General features: G+C 40.1%; 1 protein-coding gene across 3 annotated transcripts in view; it reads right to left on the reverse strand.

Annotated features, from left to right (window-relative positions):
• XKR4 (XK related 4) overlaps positions 1–13,835 on the reverse strand; it is a 239,584-nt gene that overhangs the window by 79,679 nt on the left and 146,070 nt on the right. For all 3 annotated transcript variants that reach the window (XM_069957572.1, XM_069957574.1, XM_069957573.1), the window contains exon 2: positions 3,205–3,404. In XM_069957572.1, coding sequence (XP_069813673.1) covers positions 3,205–3,404 — 200 coding nt within the window. The remainder of the gene's footprint in view (positions 1–3,204; positions 3,405–13,835) is intronic.

The following is a 13,835-nucleotide window of genomic DNA, read 5'->3' on the forward strand; positions in this document are numbered from 1 at the left end:
AAATTCCTATGCCTGGTTTCCTTTATCCATGTTGTTGGATAGCTTTGTGTCATTTGTATTTTGTTTAGTATTGCTATAACCACTTATGTGGGAGAAACTGTAAAATGCTTCCAGCTGGCATAACCAATGACATCATCCTTGGCTGTATATGTTTGTGAACGAGCTCCCGTTTTGTTTGCTAAACTAGCGAGTCACACGCTTAACTCTTTGCGCTGGCTTTCACAAAAATACAAAAAAAAACATAAAGGAAATGCAATTTTCCCCCCCAAGAAAAGTAATAGTTGTTGATAAGGGAGTGAATGGAGCTTTCACAAAACACTCTGATTAAAATGAAACTCCCAAGATGGTCTTCATTGAGAATCTTCAATTAAGAAATGTATAATGAACAAATGCTGATCAGGATTTGCAATGATAATATTCTTTTGGCAGGAGACAACTGGAATCAGTTCATGTTTATTAGATTCGGAACAGGAGAAGATGAATGCTCATCCATTTTATTCTCTTAGAGTAATTTATCAACACAATACTGCAGCCAAGACTACTAGGTAATGGCATTCATACGTCATTCTCCTGCCTCTAACTTCCTTTAACTTAAGTTGGTGAAGACACACATAAGTGATTATTCACCAAGAGCCACATAAAGGACTCTTCACAGTTTTGAAGGTCATAGAATTTGCTGTCTGTGTGTCTTAAAACTTACTTGTCCCCTATCAACAGGATAGGGAGCAAGTAAAAGATTTTGGGTGGTCCGACCTCTGCAATCTCCAGATCTCCCCCCGGCCATTGGTACGGCACGTGATAGCACTATAGCATCTTCACTGTATATGCACCGTGAAATAAAAATCTGACTATTCTTTCTCCAGGGCTTGACCAATGCCAAAGGTGGTGGTATGAGAATTAATGTCACAGAGGAACTTACCTTATTGTTGTAACAAAATACACCCTATATTCACCCTATCAGGGAATCAGGCTGATAGGGGACATTACCCTGAGGATTATAGTACCTTTAATATGGAACTTTAGTGTACTGTTTCTCTGTAATATTCATTTTTATTAATATGCAAATTAGGCAGTTTGGTGCACTGGAGGCGTTCCCTTACCCCTTTGCAGTAACATAACTCAAGGTGATTATAGAGGGGTGGCTTAGTATTCATAAGGAGTTGTGGTATGAGGGGTAGGCAGGCAGCCATATTGGTGCACCTAGGGATAAAGGGAAGCCCCAAGAACATAGATCGGACTATTTTGCATATCCATACAGTGAATTTTATAGAGAAACACTGCAACAAACATAATAAAAGGTATCTGAATCCGCAGTTCAATATGAATCTCTATGCCATAACCTCTAACATTTTAGATTGTGCATTTCAGGTACTCTAATCCAGTGATTTTCAACCTTTTTTGAGCCGCGGCACACTTTTTACACTTAAAAAATCCCAGGGCACACCACCAACCAAAATGGCACAAAATGACACTAAAACAGTACATATTATACATATAGTTAATAATATAGATTCTAAATGTATTTATACTCAACCTGAGCCTGTTTTCTTCTCCCCCCTGTGCTTCTCTCCTGTGCTTCTCTCCACCATACTTCTCCCCCCTACTTCTCTCCTGTGCTTCTCTCTACTATACTTCTCCCCCCTGCTTCTCTCCTGTGCTTCTCTCCCCCATGCTTCTCTCCCCCATGCCTCTCTCCACCATACTTCTCCCCCCTGATTCTCTCCACCATACTTCTCCCCCTGCTTCTCTCCTGTGCTTCTCTCCCCCATGCTTCTCTCCTGTGCTTCTCTCCCCCATGCCTCTCTCCACCATACTTCTCCCCCCTTCTTCTCTCCTGTGCTTCTCTCCCCCATGCTTCTCTCCTGTGCTTCTCTCCCCCATGCTTCTCTCCTGTGCTTCTCTCCCCCATGCCTCTCTCCACCATACTTCTCCCCCCTGCTTCTCTCCTGTGCTTTTCTCCCCCATGCCTCTCTCCCCCACTTCTCTCCTGTGCTTCTCTCCACCATACTTCTCCCCCCTGCTTCTTTTCTGTGCTTCTCTCCCCCATGCTTCTCCCCCTGCTTCTCTCCTGTGCTTCTCTCCACCATACTTCTCCCCCCTGCTTCTCTCTTGTGCTTCTCTCCCCCATGCTTCTCTCCTGTGCTTCTCTCCACCATACTTCTCCCCCCTGCTTCTCTCCTGTGCTTCTCTCCCCCATATTTCTCCTCCCTGCTTCTCTCCACCATACTTCTCCCCCCTGCTTCTCTCCCCCATACTTCTCCCCCCTGCTTCTCTCCCCCATGCTTCTCAGCTGTGCTTCTCTCCACCATACCTCTCTCCCCCCTCCTTCTCTCCGCTGTTTCTCTCCCCCATCCCCAGGTTTCTCTCCCCCCCCCTTCCTCCACACCTCCTCTAAGATGGTCGCCGCTGCTGTACGCCTCACCTACTGGCCGCCCGTAGGGCCCGGACGTGCTCCTCCAATCAGCGGAGACCGGGAGCGTGGTGCGCTGCGGCGGGCCGTAGCGCTCACGTTGATTGGATGCGTGCATCACGGCCCACCGCAGCGCACTACGCAACTGCACACATTATAATCCGCCACTGATCGCTGCGCATTGTCGGGGAACAAAACACAGGGGCACCATAGTTTGGGGAACTTTCCCCGCGGCACACCCAACCATGTGTCGCGGCACACTAGTGTGCCACGGCACACTGGTTGAAAATCACTGCTCTAATCAATCTCAACTTTCAAGATAAGCCAAAAATTCTCCATGGAAGCCAAAACGAAAATAAATATATTTGTCTACTTCACATACAGTCAATACATGCTGTACAGTTACATTTATTACTTTTGGAAATATATGAATAAATTGACAATTGGGCGTTTTTTTTAAAGGGTGTGTGTCTTTATGCACCAAGCACTGTCAATGAGTACTGACAATATCAGGTGATAAATGAGAAATGACAGGTCCTCTTCAAAGTGGTTGTCCCGCCAACAGTATTTATCTATATCCACAAGATAGGGGATAAGTGTATGATTGAGAGGGGGTCCTATGTCTCTGGTTAGGATGGCGCAGCAATCACATGTGCACACTGCATTCACTATCTATAGGATTTATATTCCCTCCCTTGTGGATGAGGGATGACACACATTTGACAATTGCTTCACATTATTTGGTAATTTATTGTTACATAGAGATACCCCCCACCCTTGCAAATGCTTCTTACCTTGAATGGCCTGTAAGCTTCGGGTCTGCACAACAATGCAGAGCTGCAGGACGAGTTGCGGAGCGCTTTCCAGAAATGTCGCAAGCAAATGCAACATACTCACATCCGCATACTCGTACACCATCTTCCAGTAAAATCTCCATCGGTCATTCTCTCCACTCTGCCTGCTACGAATGCCCAAATATATTGTGTGAAAATACCTGGGGAGAAGAGAAGACACATAACTACAGGAACCTATCGCCAGGAACAATTTATTACAAATTAACATACTCTTGGTGCTAATATAATTAAAAGGAACGTGTCACTATTTAAATGCTGTCCAATTTATCAACATCATGTTATAGAACAAGAGGAGAAATCCATGCTTTTTACGGGTTTAAGGGTCCACTGGGTGGTGCCACTCAATGATTGACAGCCTTCCCTGCATTAGTACTTCAAAGCATAGAATGAACTGAAAAAGATTCAAAGGGAACCCATCACCATGTAAATGCGATCTAATCTGCTGGTATAATTTTATAGAGCAGGATGAGCTGAGCAGATTGATATATATCTTAATGAGGTAATCAGTTTAACTTATAACTTATTGATTAAAATCTCTGATCTTAAGGAGTCCAGTGGGTGGTCCTAACACTTAATGACACTGCACACAAGATCAGGGATTTCAATCAATATGTTACAAGTTATAATAAATCTTTTCCCACAAAGATATATATCAATCTGCTCAGCTCCTCCAAATTATAGCTATACATTAGATTGCATTGTCATGGTGGCAGACTCTCTTTAAATAAATAAATAACTATTAATCCTCAATCTTTTCTTACAACATGATATATTAATCTGCTCAACTCCCTCTGCTCTATAAGATGATACTGGCTGATCAGATTGTTTGATCAATGTGACTTATTCCCTTTAAAGATTGGATATATTGTGAATATATACACATGTCCTTTCCACACCTGCAGTAATAGACATGTCAGGACAGGAGGAGTATACAGAACTGTGGCAATAGAAATCACTTCCTTAAATTGACACTAGATTTACAGACATTATTATATATATATATATATATATATATATATATATATATATATATATATATATATATATATATAATATCTCATTCCTTATTTTCTTTGTATATAGGATAAAACATTTCAAAAAGATTTTTCAATTTGACTCTTTGAAAATTCACAACATGGTAGGTATAATCTGTATATCTGGGGATGGCGATAAAACATATGCCGTGCCTCTCGGTATAGGGTCTGCAGCCTGGAATCTCCTCTGTGAGGTTATCCTCTGCATAATACAGACATCTGGAGGATGCAGTCCTGTGGGTCTCACTGAATTTCTTATCTCACATATACTGCTGCTTCAAGCTCATTTCCAACCGAGACCGGAATTGCTTTTCAACTGGTTTCGAAATACGTTTGATGATCACAGCAAAATACATGTTAGCAACCAGCTTTATTACGTTGTATGTATTAAATCTAGTTCTGGTATTAGGCTAATAAAGTATTTCTAAAGGAAGAGAAGGAGGCTCTTCATTGGAGTACAGATGTACCCACTTTGAGTATTCTTTTTAGCTAAAACACTACACTTGATCCTTGCACTTTAAGGCTATGTTCACACATAGTATTTCTGTCAGTCTTTTTGTCAGTCCTTTTTCAACCAAAACCAGGAGTGGAACTGATGGAGCAAAATTATAATGGAAAGATTTGCACAGTTTCTGTGTTTTCACAGAATCCACTCCTGGTTTTGGATGAAAAAATACTGACCTAAAGACTGACAGAAATACAATGTGTGACAATAGCCTAAAAATTACTTTTCTGAATTTTTCAATAACATATTTTGAGAAAATACCTTTGTCCCCTAAAAATGCTCATGGTACCCTCCTCACCACACACACACATCATGTTTAAGGGGGCTTTCCAGGATCACAATATTGTCGGCCTAATAAGTGCCACAGCTCCATCAATCACCTCATCAGCACCCCACGTTCTAACATTGATTGCCTAAGGATAGGAAGTGTTGTAATCCCCACAAAAAAACCCTCAAGGATACAGCTATTTTGAATCCTAACCAATTGAATTTTCCCATGTTTTCATTTTTAATTAAATTTTTATGGTTGTATGAGGGTTTGTTGAGGATCAACCCCTTAATAACCAAATGCCTTTATGTATATGCACTCAGGCTAAGACACTACAGCCAATCACTGACTTTAGTGGTCAATTGCACTTGACTTCTAAGACCTGAAATTTGCTGCTTTATCCTGTACTGGGTGCGTTGAGACGTCACTTGAGCATTTGCAGCGGCACTTGACCAGGAGCGGGAAGAGAGGTAAGTAAAGTTTATTTCTTCTCTGTCCTCCCATTCCTTACTCCTGTCAGAATGCCCCCTAAAAACTCTTTTAGGCCCTTTCAGTGTAGGCCATTAAGTAAGTGAAGAGGATATCTCATGAAGACAACCGCTTTTTTTTAAACTAAAGACCCAGCAAGCAACTGGTCACTATAGGTCCAGCTTCAAAATTCCCCTGGTGATCGCCGATTAACATCAAGGAATGCTACAACCAGCTATACTCCTGTACTGGAAATGCAATATGTGCTGGCCATTTAAATAATTGACCTTCCAAGAACTATAAGGACACCTAGATCCACCAGAATTACTCCTTAAGTGCTGATATAGAGTAGTGAAAAGTCACCTGAACCCACAGACTTTTGCAGGTTTTCCATCAGAATAATGTGTATGGGGACCTCCTGACTCTCCTCCAACCAATGATGTTGGTCAGAGAGATGAGCCTCCACCAGAGAATTGTAGTACTGGCTTACTGAATGTTCAACTGTGTGGAGGAATTGGAGGTGAAACATGTCAGAAAAATAAACGTTTGGCCAACAGCTGCTGAAGGTGTATGGCCACCATTATTAAGAGGCTCTCCATCCTGGCTCACGAAATTAGGTTCCAAATGAAAGACTTCATTCCACTTTAATGTCTTTATATCCTTACAGAGCTACAATGTTCTTTGTATACCACCAGTATGCAAAATCAAAGTCTCGTGATGACTTCTAATTGCGAATAGTACTCACCAACCCAACCATCACCCATGTACCAACAAATACATTTCCTTTCTCTTAGCATGTATACCAGATTTCCTGCCTAGAGTTCATTAACCTGTATAAACTTTGCTCTTGACACAAGGTTACCATTGAATAGGAAATTCTATCATATAATGAGGTAAATCTTATTAGACAATGAGTAATGACCAGGACTTGGCAGACTTTTATCACTTGGAATGCTAAGTAATAACACATCTCGTGACCTCTGTGAATGACTAATAGAGCACTCAATAACGTGACTCCTATTGCTATTACACAATCCTATAAACTGAATTGTACTTGTTTTCCTGACATGCTAATTAGGACTAATTATTATTGATAACACGTAACAGAACGTTACATAACTGATAGATGCCACATTGTAACTACAATCCCAAACCTGCTACATCCAGAAAACAAGAGTAACGCAGAACAAAAGACTAAATATTCATGTGATATTCTCCAACAAAACAATGTTCTAAAAATGGAAACATAAAGATATGAAGATATCATATAAAGAGACAAAGCAAACTATTTTCTGGAGCAGGTGTCTGGTAAAAGGTTAATCTATACTTATATTTAGTATATAGTCTATAGTTATTCAATGGGGGAGATTTATCAAAGGGTGTAAAATTTAGACTGGTGCAAACTACCCACAGCAACCAATCACAGCTCCTCTTTCCTTTCAGCACTGCCTAAAGCTGAGCTGTAATTGGTTGCTGAGGGTAGTTTGCACCAGTCTAAATTTTACACCCTTTGATAAATCTCCCCCAATGTGTTATGCTTGGGATCATGTACTGTAATGTATACAGCTGTGCAAAATATCTTAAGGAAAGCATAATGCACTTGGGGAGAAAATACCCTCCAAGTATCATATTGGTGTTTGTGTGTTAACAGAGACTTCAGAATAGAAGGATTTAGGGGTAGTGATTTCTGACAGCCTTAAAATGACCAGTGCGACTAGACAGTAGAGAAAGAAATTTGTATGCTGGGCTGTATAGCTAGAGGTATAACCAGTAGGAAGAGGGAGAAAAGATATTGATAAAATAGAACAGGTCCAAAGATGGCTAAAAAATGGTGGATGGTCTGAAGCATAAAGCATATCTGGAAAGACTTAAAGTGTAACTGTCAATAGCAAAAGCCATTTTTAGAAACTCTAATAAAGTTTTATTAAGCAAAAGAATTTCCTTCTGTACCCCAAAAAACTTTTTTGCGGCCTTTCCCCTCTTACTTCAGAAGAAACAGGTTCGCTGTATCCATTATGGTCTATGGGAGGAAGGAGGTTAAGGGGAATAAGTGGTCAGGGAGATTATAGAAACAGCCTGTGTATAAGAGCCAGCACAGCACAACATCCTGCAATCTTACCTCACCAAGTACCCAGACAGACACTGAGCAGTATGACCTGTGAATCCAGCGATTTCTGTGCCTAGTCTCCAAACTGCACAGGTTGTTTCTCTACTCTTCCTGCTCACTCATCCCCTCAGCGACTACCCCCTTCATTGGTTATAAAAGGCACAGCAAACCTATCTTCACTTTGCCCCTCTGTAATGTAGACGACTTACGACTTTCCTTGATAATGAACAGATGAGGGGGGTGGCTGGAAAACAGCTTTTTGAGTGCAGAACTAGGCTTTTTGCCTAATAAAACCTATTACAGAGTTTCTAAAAATTGCCTGCACTATTGAAAAATTACATTTTAAATAACAGTTACACTTGAAATGTGCCTCGGATTAAAAGAAAAAAAACCAAAAACATATAGATATATATACCGTACATATATCCTAAGATAATATTAAAGGAGATAATATAAGAGCAGACAAGATGACCCAGAGTATCTTTTAATGCCATTAATCTCCTATGTTTTGTAATGGGGATCATTTCATGTAAATTTATCACATTAACTATAATAACACATGAATTAGATTAAATGTAAAATGTATACGGGGTTGTTCTTTCCTTTCAAGTGGTCAATGGAGGGATATCCCACCCATAACCTTCCTTGATATTGAGTAGCTGGTCCAAAGTAACTGGGTAACAGGGTAGTAAAGCTTCTTCAGTTGTCATTAAAGGAACTTTCAGCTACTGTCAATTGCCGCTGAATACACGGATGTGTTTACATCAGATCTGTCATGAATCCATTTAGTCGTGGCAGTGTTTAGTGACTTGTGGTCTATTGGTTTGTGTAACAGTTCGTAGTCAGTATTTCTAAGAAACATTACGATATGATTATATATTCATGGCTTATTCCAAGGACAGACCATTTATGAGCCATCCCAGAAAACCTCTCTGGCTGACTGTAATGCTATTTTTCTAACTTCCATCACTTCCTATTAGGAAAATGGCCAAAAACCTTGAGATGAGTTGACTTCTGCTGCCTTGGAGTTGCAGTGCAATAGAAGCCATAGTAGGTTTACATCTGAGATGCCCGCAGGCACAAAATCCTATCTGAAAAGTCAATGTAAATATAACAAGTAGGGAGTCAACATCCGAGGTATAACAAAGATGGACAAGCTTGTAACAAACAAATATTTTTAGCCATGTTTACATCATATTGCTACATGACATATACGGGCACTGCAGCGCCAACTGTCAATGTATATTCCATAGACGACATCAAAATGCACCATTATAGGCATGACTTCAAACTCAGTTCACTTCATAATACTTATCAAAAGGATTTAAATAAATAAATGAAGGCAATGTTATATTTGCACATAGATGGTGCTGCCAAAACTGTTACGATTTAGGCTGCAGCGCATGGTCCACGTTCCTCCGCCTCTTCTTCTGCAGCGGACGTAATTTCCCTGATGTAAGGGTATACAGTAGGTCCGCCTGTAGTCTGCCCCCTGCACAGGTTCTCTTACCCGCCTATGCTCCTGTTCCTCTTCTCTTTGCCAGCACACATGTCCTCGCCTGAGAGGGGCACACACACTAGCTCAGTAAAATTTAAAGGGCCATCACGTCCTTTAGTGGCTGCTACTTTCAGCCCAGCTATATATATATTACCCATCCTGCCCTCTTCCCCTGTTAAAGCCTCTGTGGTCCCTTTTCCCATGTTCCTGCCCATACCCTGTCTGGTTAAACATGTCTATGTTGCTCGTTGTTGCACCTTGCCCTCCATTGCAAGCAAGTCAAACTAGGGGTAGCAACCTGGGGGGTCATCTGCTGCAGCAAGCCCAAACTGTCTTGCGGCAGGCTCTGATGAAGACCAGCTTCCCCTTAGACTCCGATCCCTTGTGCAGCTCTCTCCATTGATTGCTGTGGCCCAGTGGATCTACATGCTCAATATTAAAAGAGCACAGTGTGGTTACAATAAGATCTTTTTTTTTGGCAATTTTTTTTTTTAGTAAATGGAATATAATACCCTCATTGACTAAAAACAAAAAATGTCATTGCCTTTGATGGGGCTAGCTACCATCTATCTTCAGATAGGTGGCACCTAAACTTAAATATATTTAAAATGTATTTAATTATAAAAATAATCCAGAACAACCAAACATTTCTAGCTTTGTGACTTTATATGAATTACAGGGCATATTATATTGGAAAATAATAAAATACACAAATTATTTTTACAGCACTAAGGATGACATTAATATATGTTTCATAAATTAGTCTTAGCTCATGATGAAACTAAAAGTCGTAACCATTGATTTCTCAGGTTTTCTATGATCGACTATAAAGCAATGAGATGCTTAAATACCAGTCCTCCCATCACACCCCCATAAAGTATTCCATGGAGACGCCCTCCTTTTCATGAACTTCTTGATTTACCACAAGTCTCTTGCTCCTAAGGTTCAATCAATGGACGCGGCTTCAACAACACAATCCCAAACATTGTAAAGTGTCAATCAGTCTTCTTTGTAGACAGTATCAATGGCCTTAATGGGATCTGCATACTGTACATTTCCACAGTGATCTCAGCTCTTAGCTCATCCAAAGGCAATGCAATTAGTTGTCATGATCTCCCAGAAGACAACCCCAGCTGCATTGTAAAATGGAGAGTGTAAACTACGTGCCATCCATCAATGGGGTTTCCCATTAGCCTCACATCCACAACTAGGTATGTTTGCTATAGACCTATTGTATTGGGCGCTTGTTTTTTGGTATTTTTCTGCAGCAAAGCAAAGGCATCTTACAGGCTTATAATATACTTTTATAATTAAGGTTTTTTTGTATACTTTCTTTCAAAATAACCCATTTCTCTGTTAAAAGGTAGCCCTCATGCTGTAGTCTAAAATAGAAAACACACTCACTCCCACTCCAGCAAAAAATTTTCTTCATGTAATTTCTGACATATTTCTGACACTACCCCTAAAGAAAGTTCTTAAGTCTTGACCATCAGGTGTTTTTTTTCCTTATATCTGCTGTTCATTGCTTGTTGTTAGGTGCAATCTGTCTCAAACATAGCAAGACACAACACAGGAAGTAGGGACTGGGCTAAGCCACTGCAATGTACAGGAGAGAGAGATACAGCCTAAGGGCCCTTTTACACGGAAAGATTATCTGACAGATTATCTGCCAAAGATTTGAAGCCAAAACAAGTAACAGACTATAAACAGAGATCAGGTCATAAAGGAAAGCCTGAGATTTCTTCTCTTTTCAATTCCATTCCTTACTTTGGCTTCAAATCTTTGGCAGATAATCTGTCAGATAATCTTTATGTGTAAAAGGGCCCTAAGCAAGCCTGGCCTGTGTACCTGCAAGATGAACCAGTCTGCCTGCTCATTATGCTCCACACCTTTCCTGAAAGGTAAATCAAGGCTTTTGTTCAATGTAGTGCAATTGTTCAGTGTAGTATAACTCATTCCTTCCTGTGCTGCTGTTTTCATTTCTGCTTTGATAGCACCTTGGAAAGCTAGTACATCATTAACCTCTACTTCCTCCACATCACATTCATAGTGGCTTCCAGTACTTATCAGCTGCTGTATGTCCTCCAGGAAATGGTGTATTCTTTCCATTCTGACACAATGCTATCTGCTGCCACATCTGTGTGTGCCAGGAACTGTCCACAGTAGTAGCAAATCCCCATAGAAAACCTTTTCCTGCTATGGACAGTTCCTGTCAAGGACAGAGGTGGCAGCAGAGAGCACTGTGTCAGACTAGAAAGAATAAACCACATCTGCAGGGCAGACAGCAGCTCATACGTACTGAAAGACTTCAGATTATTAAATAGAAGTACATTACAAATATATATAATTTTTTTGAATCCAACTGATTTGAAAGAAAAAGATTTTCGCTGGAGCACCCCTTTACTAGTGTCCAGGATGAAGGTAGAAAACTTACCCCCATCCTCAGCGCCAAGCGTACTATAGGGACATATCAGCAGGTTAAATTCTTCTAGCTGCTTATAGTTTCCCTTTAAGCATAGTGACACATACACAGTATTTTTGGTGCTGTGTATAAATTAAAATACATAATAAACCTTCCACATCTAGTTTTCTGTTTTCTACATGCCCTATATTGACTAATTAAGTAAAAAAAAAAAATCACTTAATTTGCTCCCCTGTAACTTTTCATCTGGCATGAAGCTGGCGGTGTACGTGTAACAATCCCGTTTTATCAAAGGGCAGCACAGTTGGGCAAAACAAACCTGACTAGTTGACATTAATTTACAATAGCTGTCATTGTGTATAAAGAACAAAACTAAAGTGTCACTTTTTATGCATACTTGATGTCATGTCCAATGTTCTCTTGTGGAAAATTGTGAGCAAGGAAAAAGAGAATTTCTGATCTGTAAAATTGATGTTATGATTTAAAAAAAAACAATTTGACCTTTATTTTCCATCTCTTTCCTCCCATATAATAATTTTCGTTTGTGCAGTTAGTTAGAATTAGAGGCATGAATGCACAACGATGTTCTGTCTGTTTAATAGGAACTGAAAATCTCAGGTCTTAAGGAATTCCTTAGTAATGTTGGTAATACATCACAGAGTCTATTCACATTCATAGGACTTGGTGTAATACAGGACAGGAAAAGGCTATGTATTATAGAATTTCCAATAAAACTGATTTTCCTACCAAAGTTTACAGTACCCACAATCCATGACCACCTTTTACCCCAGAGGCAGCAGGTGGTCATGGACCGCATATACTGTACACATGGCTAGGCTCTACTTGCTGACAGTTACTAATACTACGGCATACTGTTCTGAAAGTATGCTAATATCTCCCTGGAACATAAGCTACATGTTAGATGTGGACACTTTCTGTGCCCCAATGCACATCATGGCCACGACCACACAACAACTTTTTTGTTTTTGGACAACTGTCATCTAGCGGCCAAAAAAGGATATTATTTGGCCATAATATTAGTATTCGCTCTTCTAAAACTACCCTAGTAGTATGACTGGACCATGGTACACAACAAGAACTATTGTTTTAACCCTAATTCCACATAGTGGAGATAGGGTTAAAACAATAGTTCTTGTTGTGTACCATGGTCCAGTCATACTACTAAGGTAGTTATATTGTATACTACAACCTTGTAAACTATGTAATGGATTTTGTGTGTACCTGTGTCCTCCTTAAAGGGGTAATTTGAAAAAAAATAAATATATATATAAAAAAAATAAATAAATATATATATATATATATATATATATATATATATATATATATATATATAAGAATGAGAAAGTTATACAGATTTGTAGATTACTTTGATTTAAAAATCTCAAGTCAAGTCTTCCAGTACTTATCAGCTGCTGCATGTCTTGCACAAAGAATATATTCATTTCTTTGTATTCTTTTACAGTACCCTTTGCTGCCACCTCTGTCCATGTCAGGAACTGCCCAGAGCAGTAGCAAATATCTGTATCTTAAAGGGGTTATCCAGCGCTACAAAAACATGGCCACTTTTCCCCTACTGTTGTCTCCAGTTTGGGTGGGGTTTTAAAACTCAGTTCCATTGAAGTAAATGGAGCTTAATTGCAAACCGCACCTGAACTGGAGACAACAGTAGGGGGAAAAGTGGCCATGTTTTTGTAGTGCTGGATAACCCCTTTAAGGTTGCCGCCTCTTCTAGAATGATTGATAGCAGTGACCGGAGCCGCCGGGCTGGCGGAGGCTGTGTGGGGCGTACAATGACAGTGTCAGAGATACACCTTTGTGACACTGTCATCCTGGAATAAAGATGCTTTTTACTGAAAAGCATTGGCAAAGTATTATGCAATGTTCCTGTAAACGGTGCCTGGAAACTGCTGTCAGTTTCCCTTTAAGGTAAAATATAAGTTCATTTTACTAGTCTTACACACATCTCTCATTGTCCTTTGAAGATGTTTTAAGAACCTTGGTACATAAGCGACAGAAAGCCCTGCTGAAAAGAACTGCTTTCTTGAGTCACTCTAGGCTTTATATGGTGGCATTAAGCAGCCATTTAGATGATGAACAATACGAAAGAACCTAGAAAAATGAGGAGTGCTTTTCTTACTGGAAGATTACCGGCGGTTTATACAACTAATAGCTCGGGAAATCAAGCCTTATCATTAAGCCCCAACATCCCATTGTTGTGCCTATGAAATGGCTGTAATTCAAGCGCACG

Source organism: Dendropsophus ebraccatus, chromosome 2 (assembly GCF_027789765.1).
Source record: "Dendropsophus ebraccatus isolate aDenEbr1 chromosome 2, aDenEbr1.pat, whole genome shotgun sequence".
Lineage (NCBI taxonomy): Eukaryota > Metazoa > Chordata > Amphibia > Anura > Hylidae > Dendropsophus > Dendropsophus ebraccatus.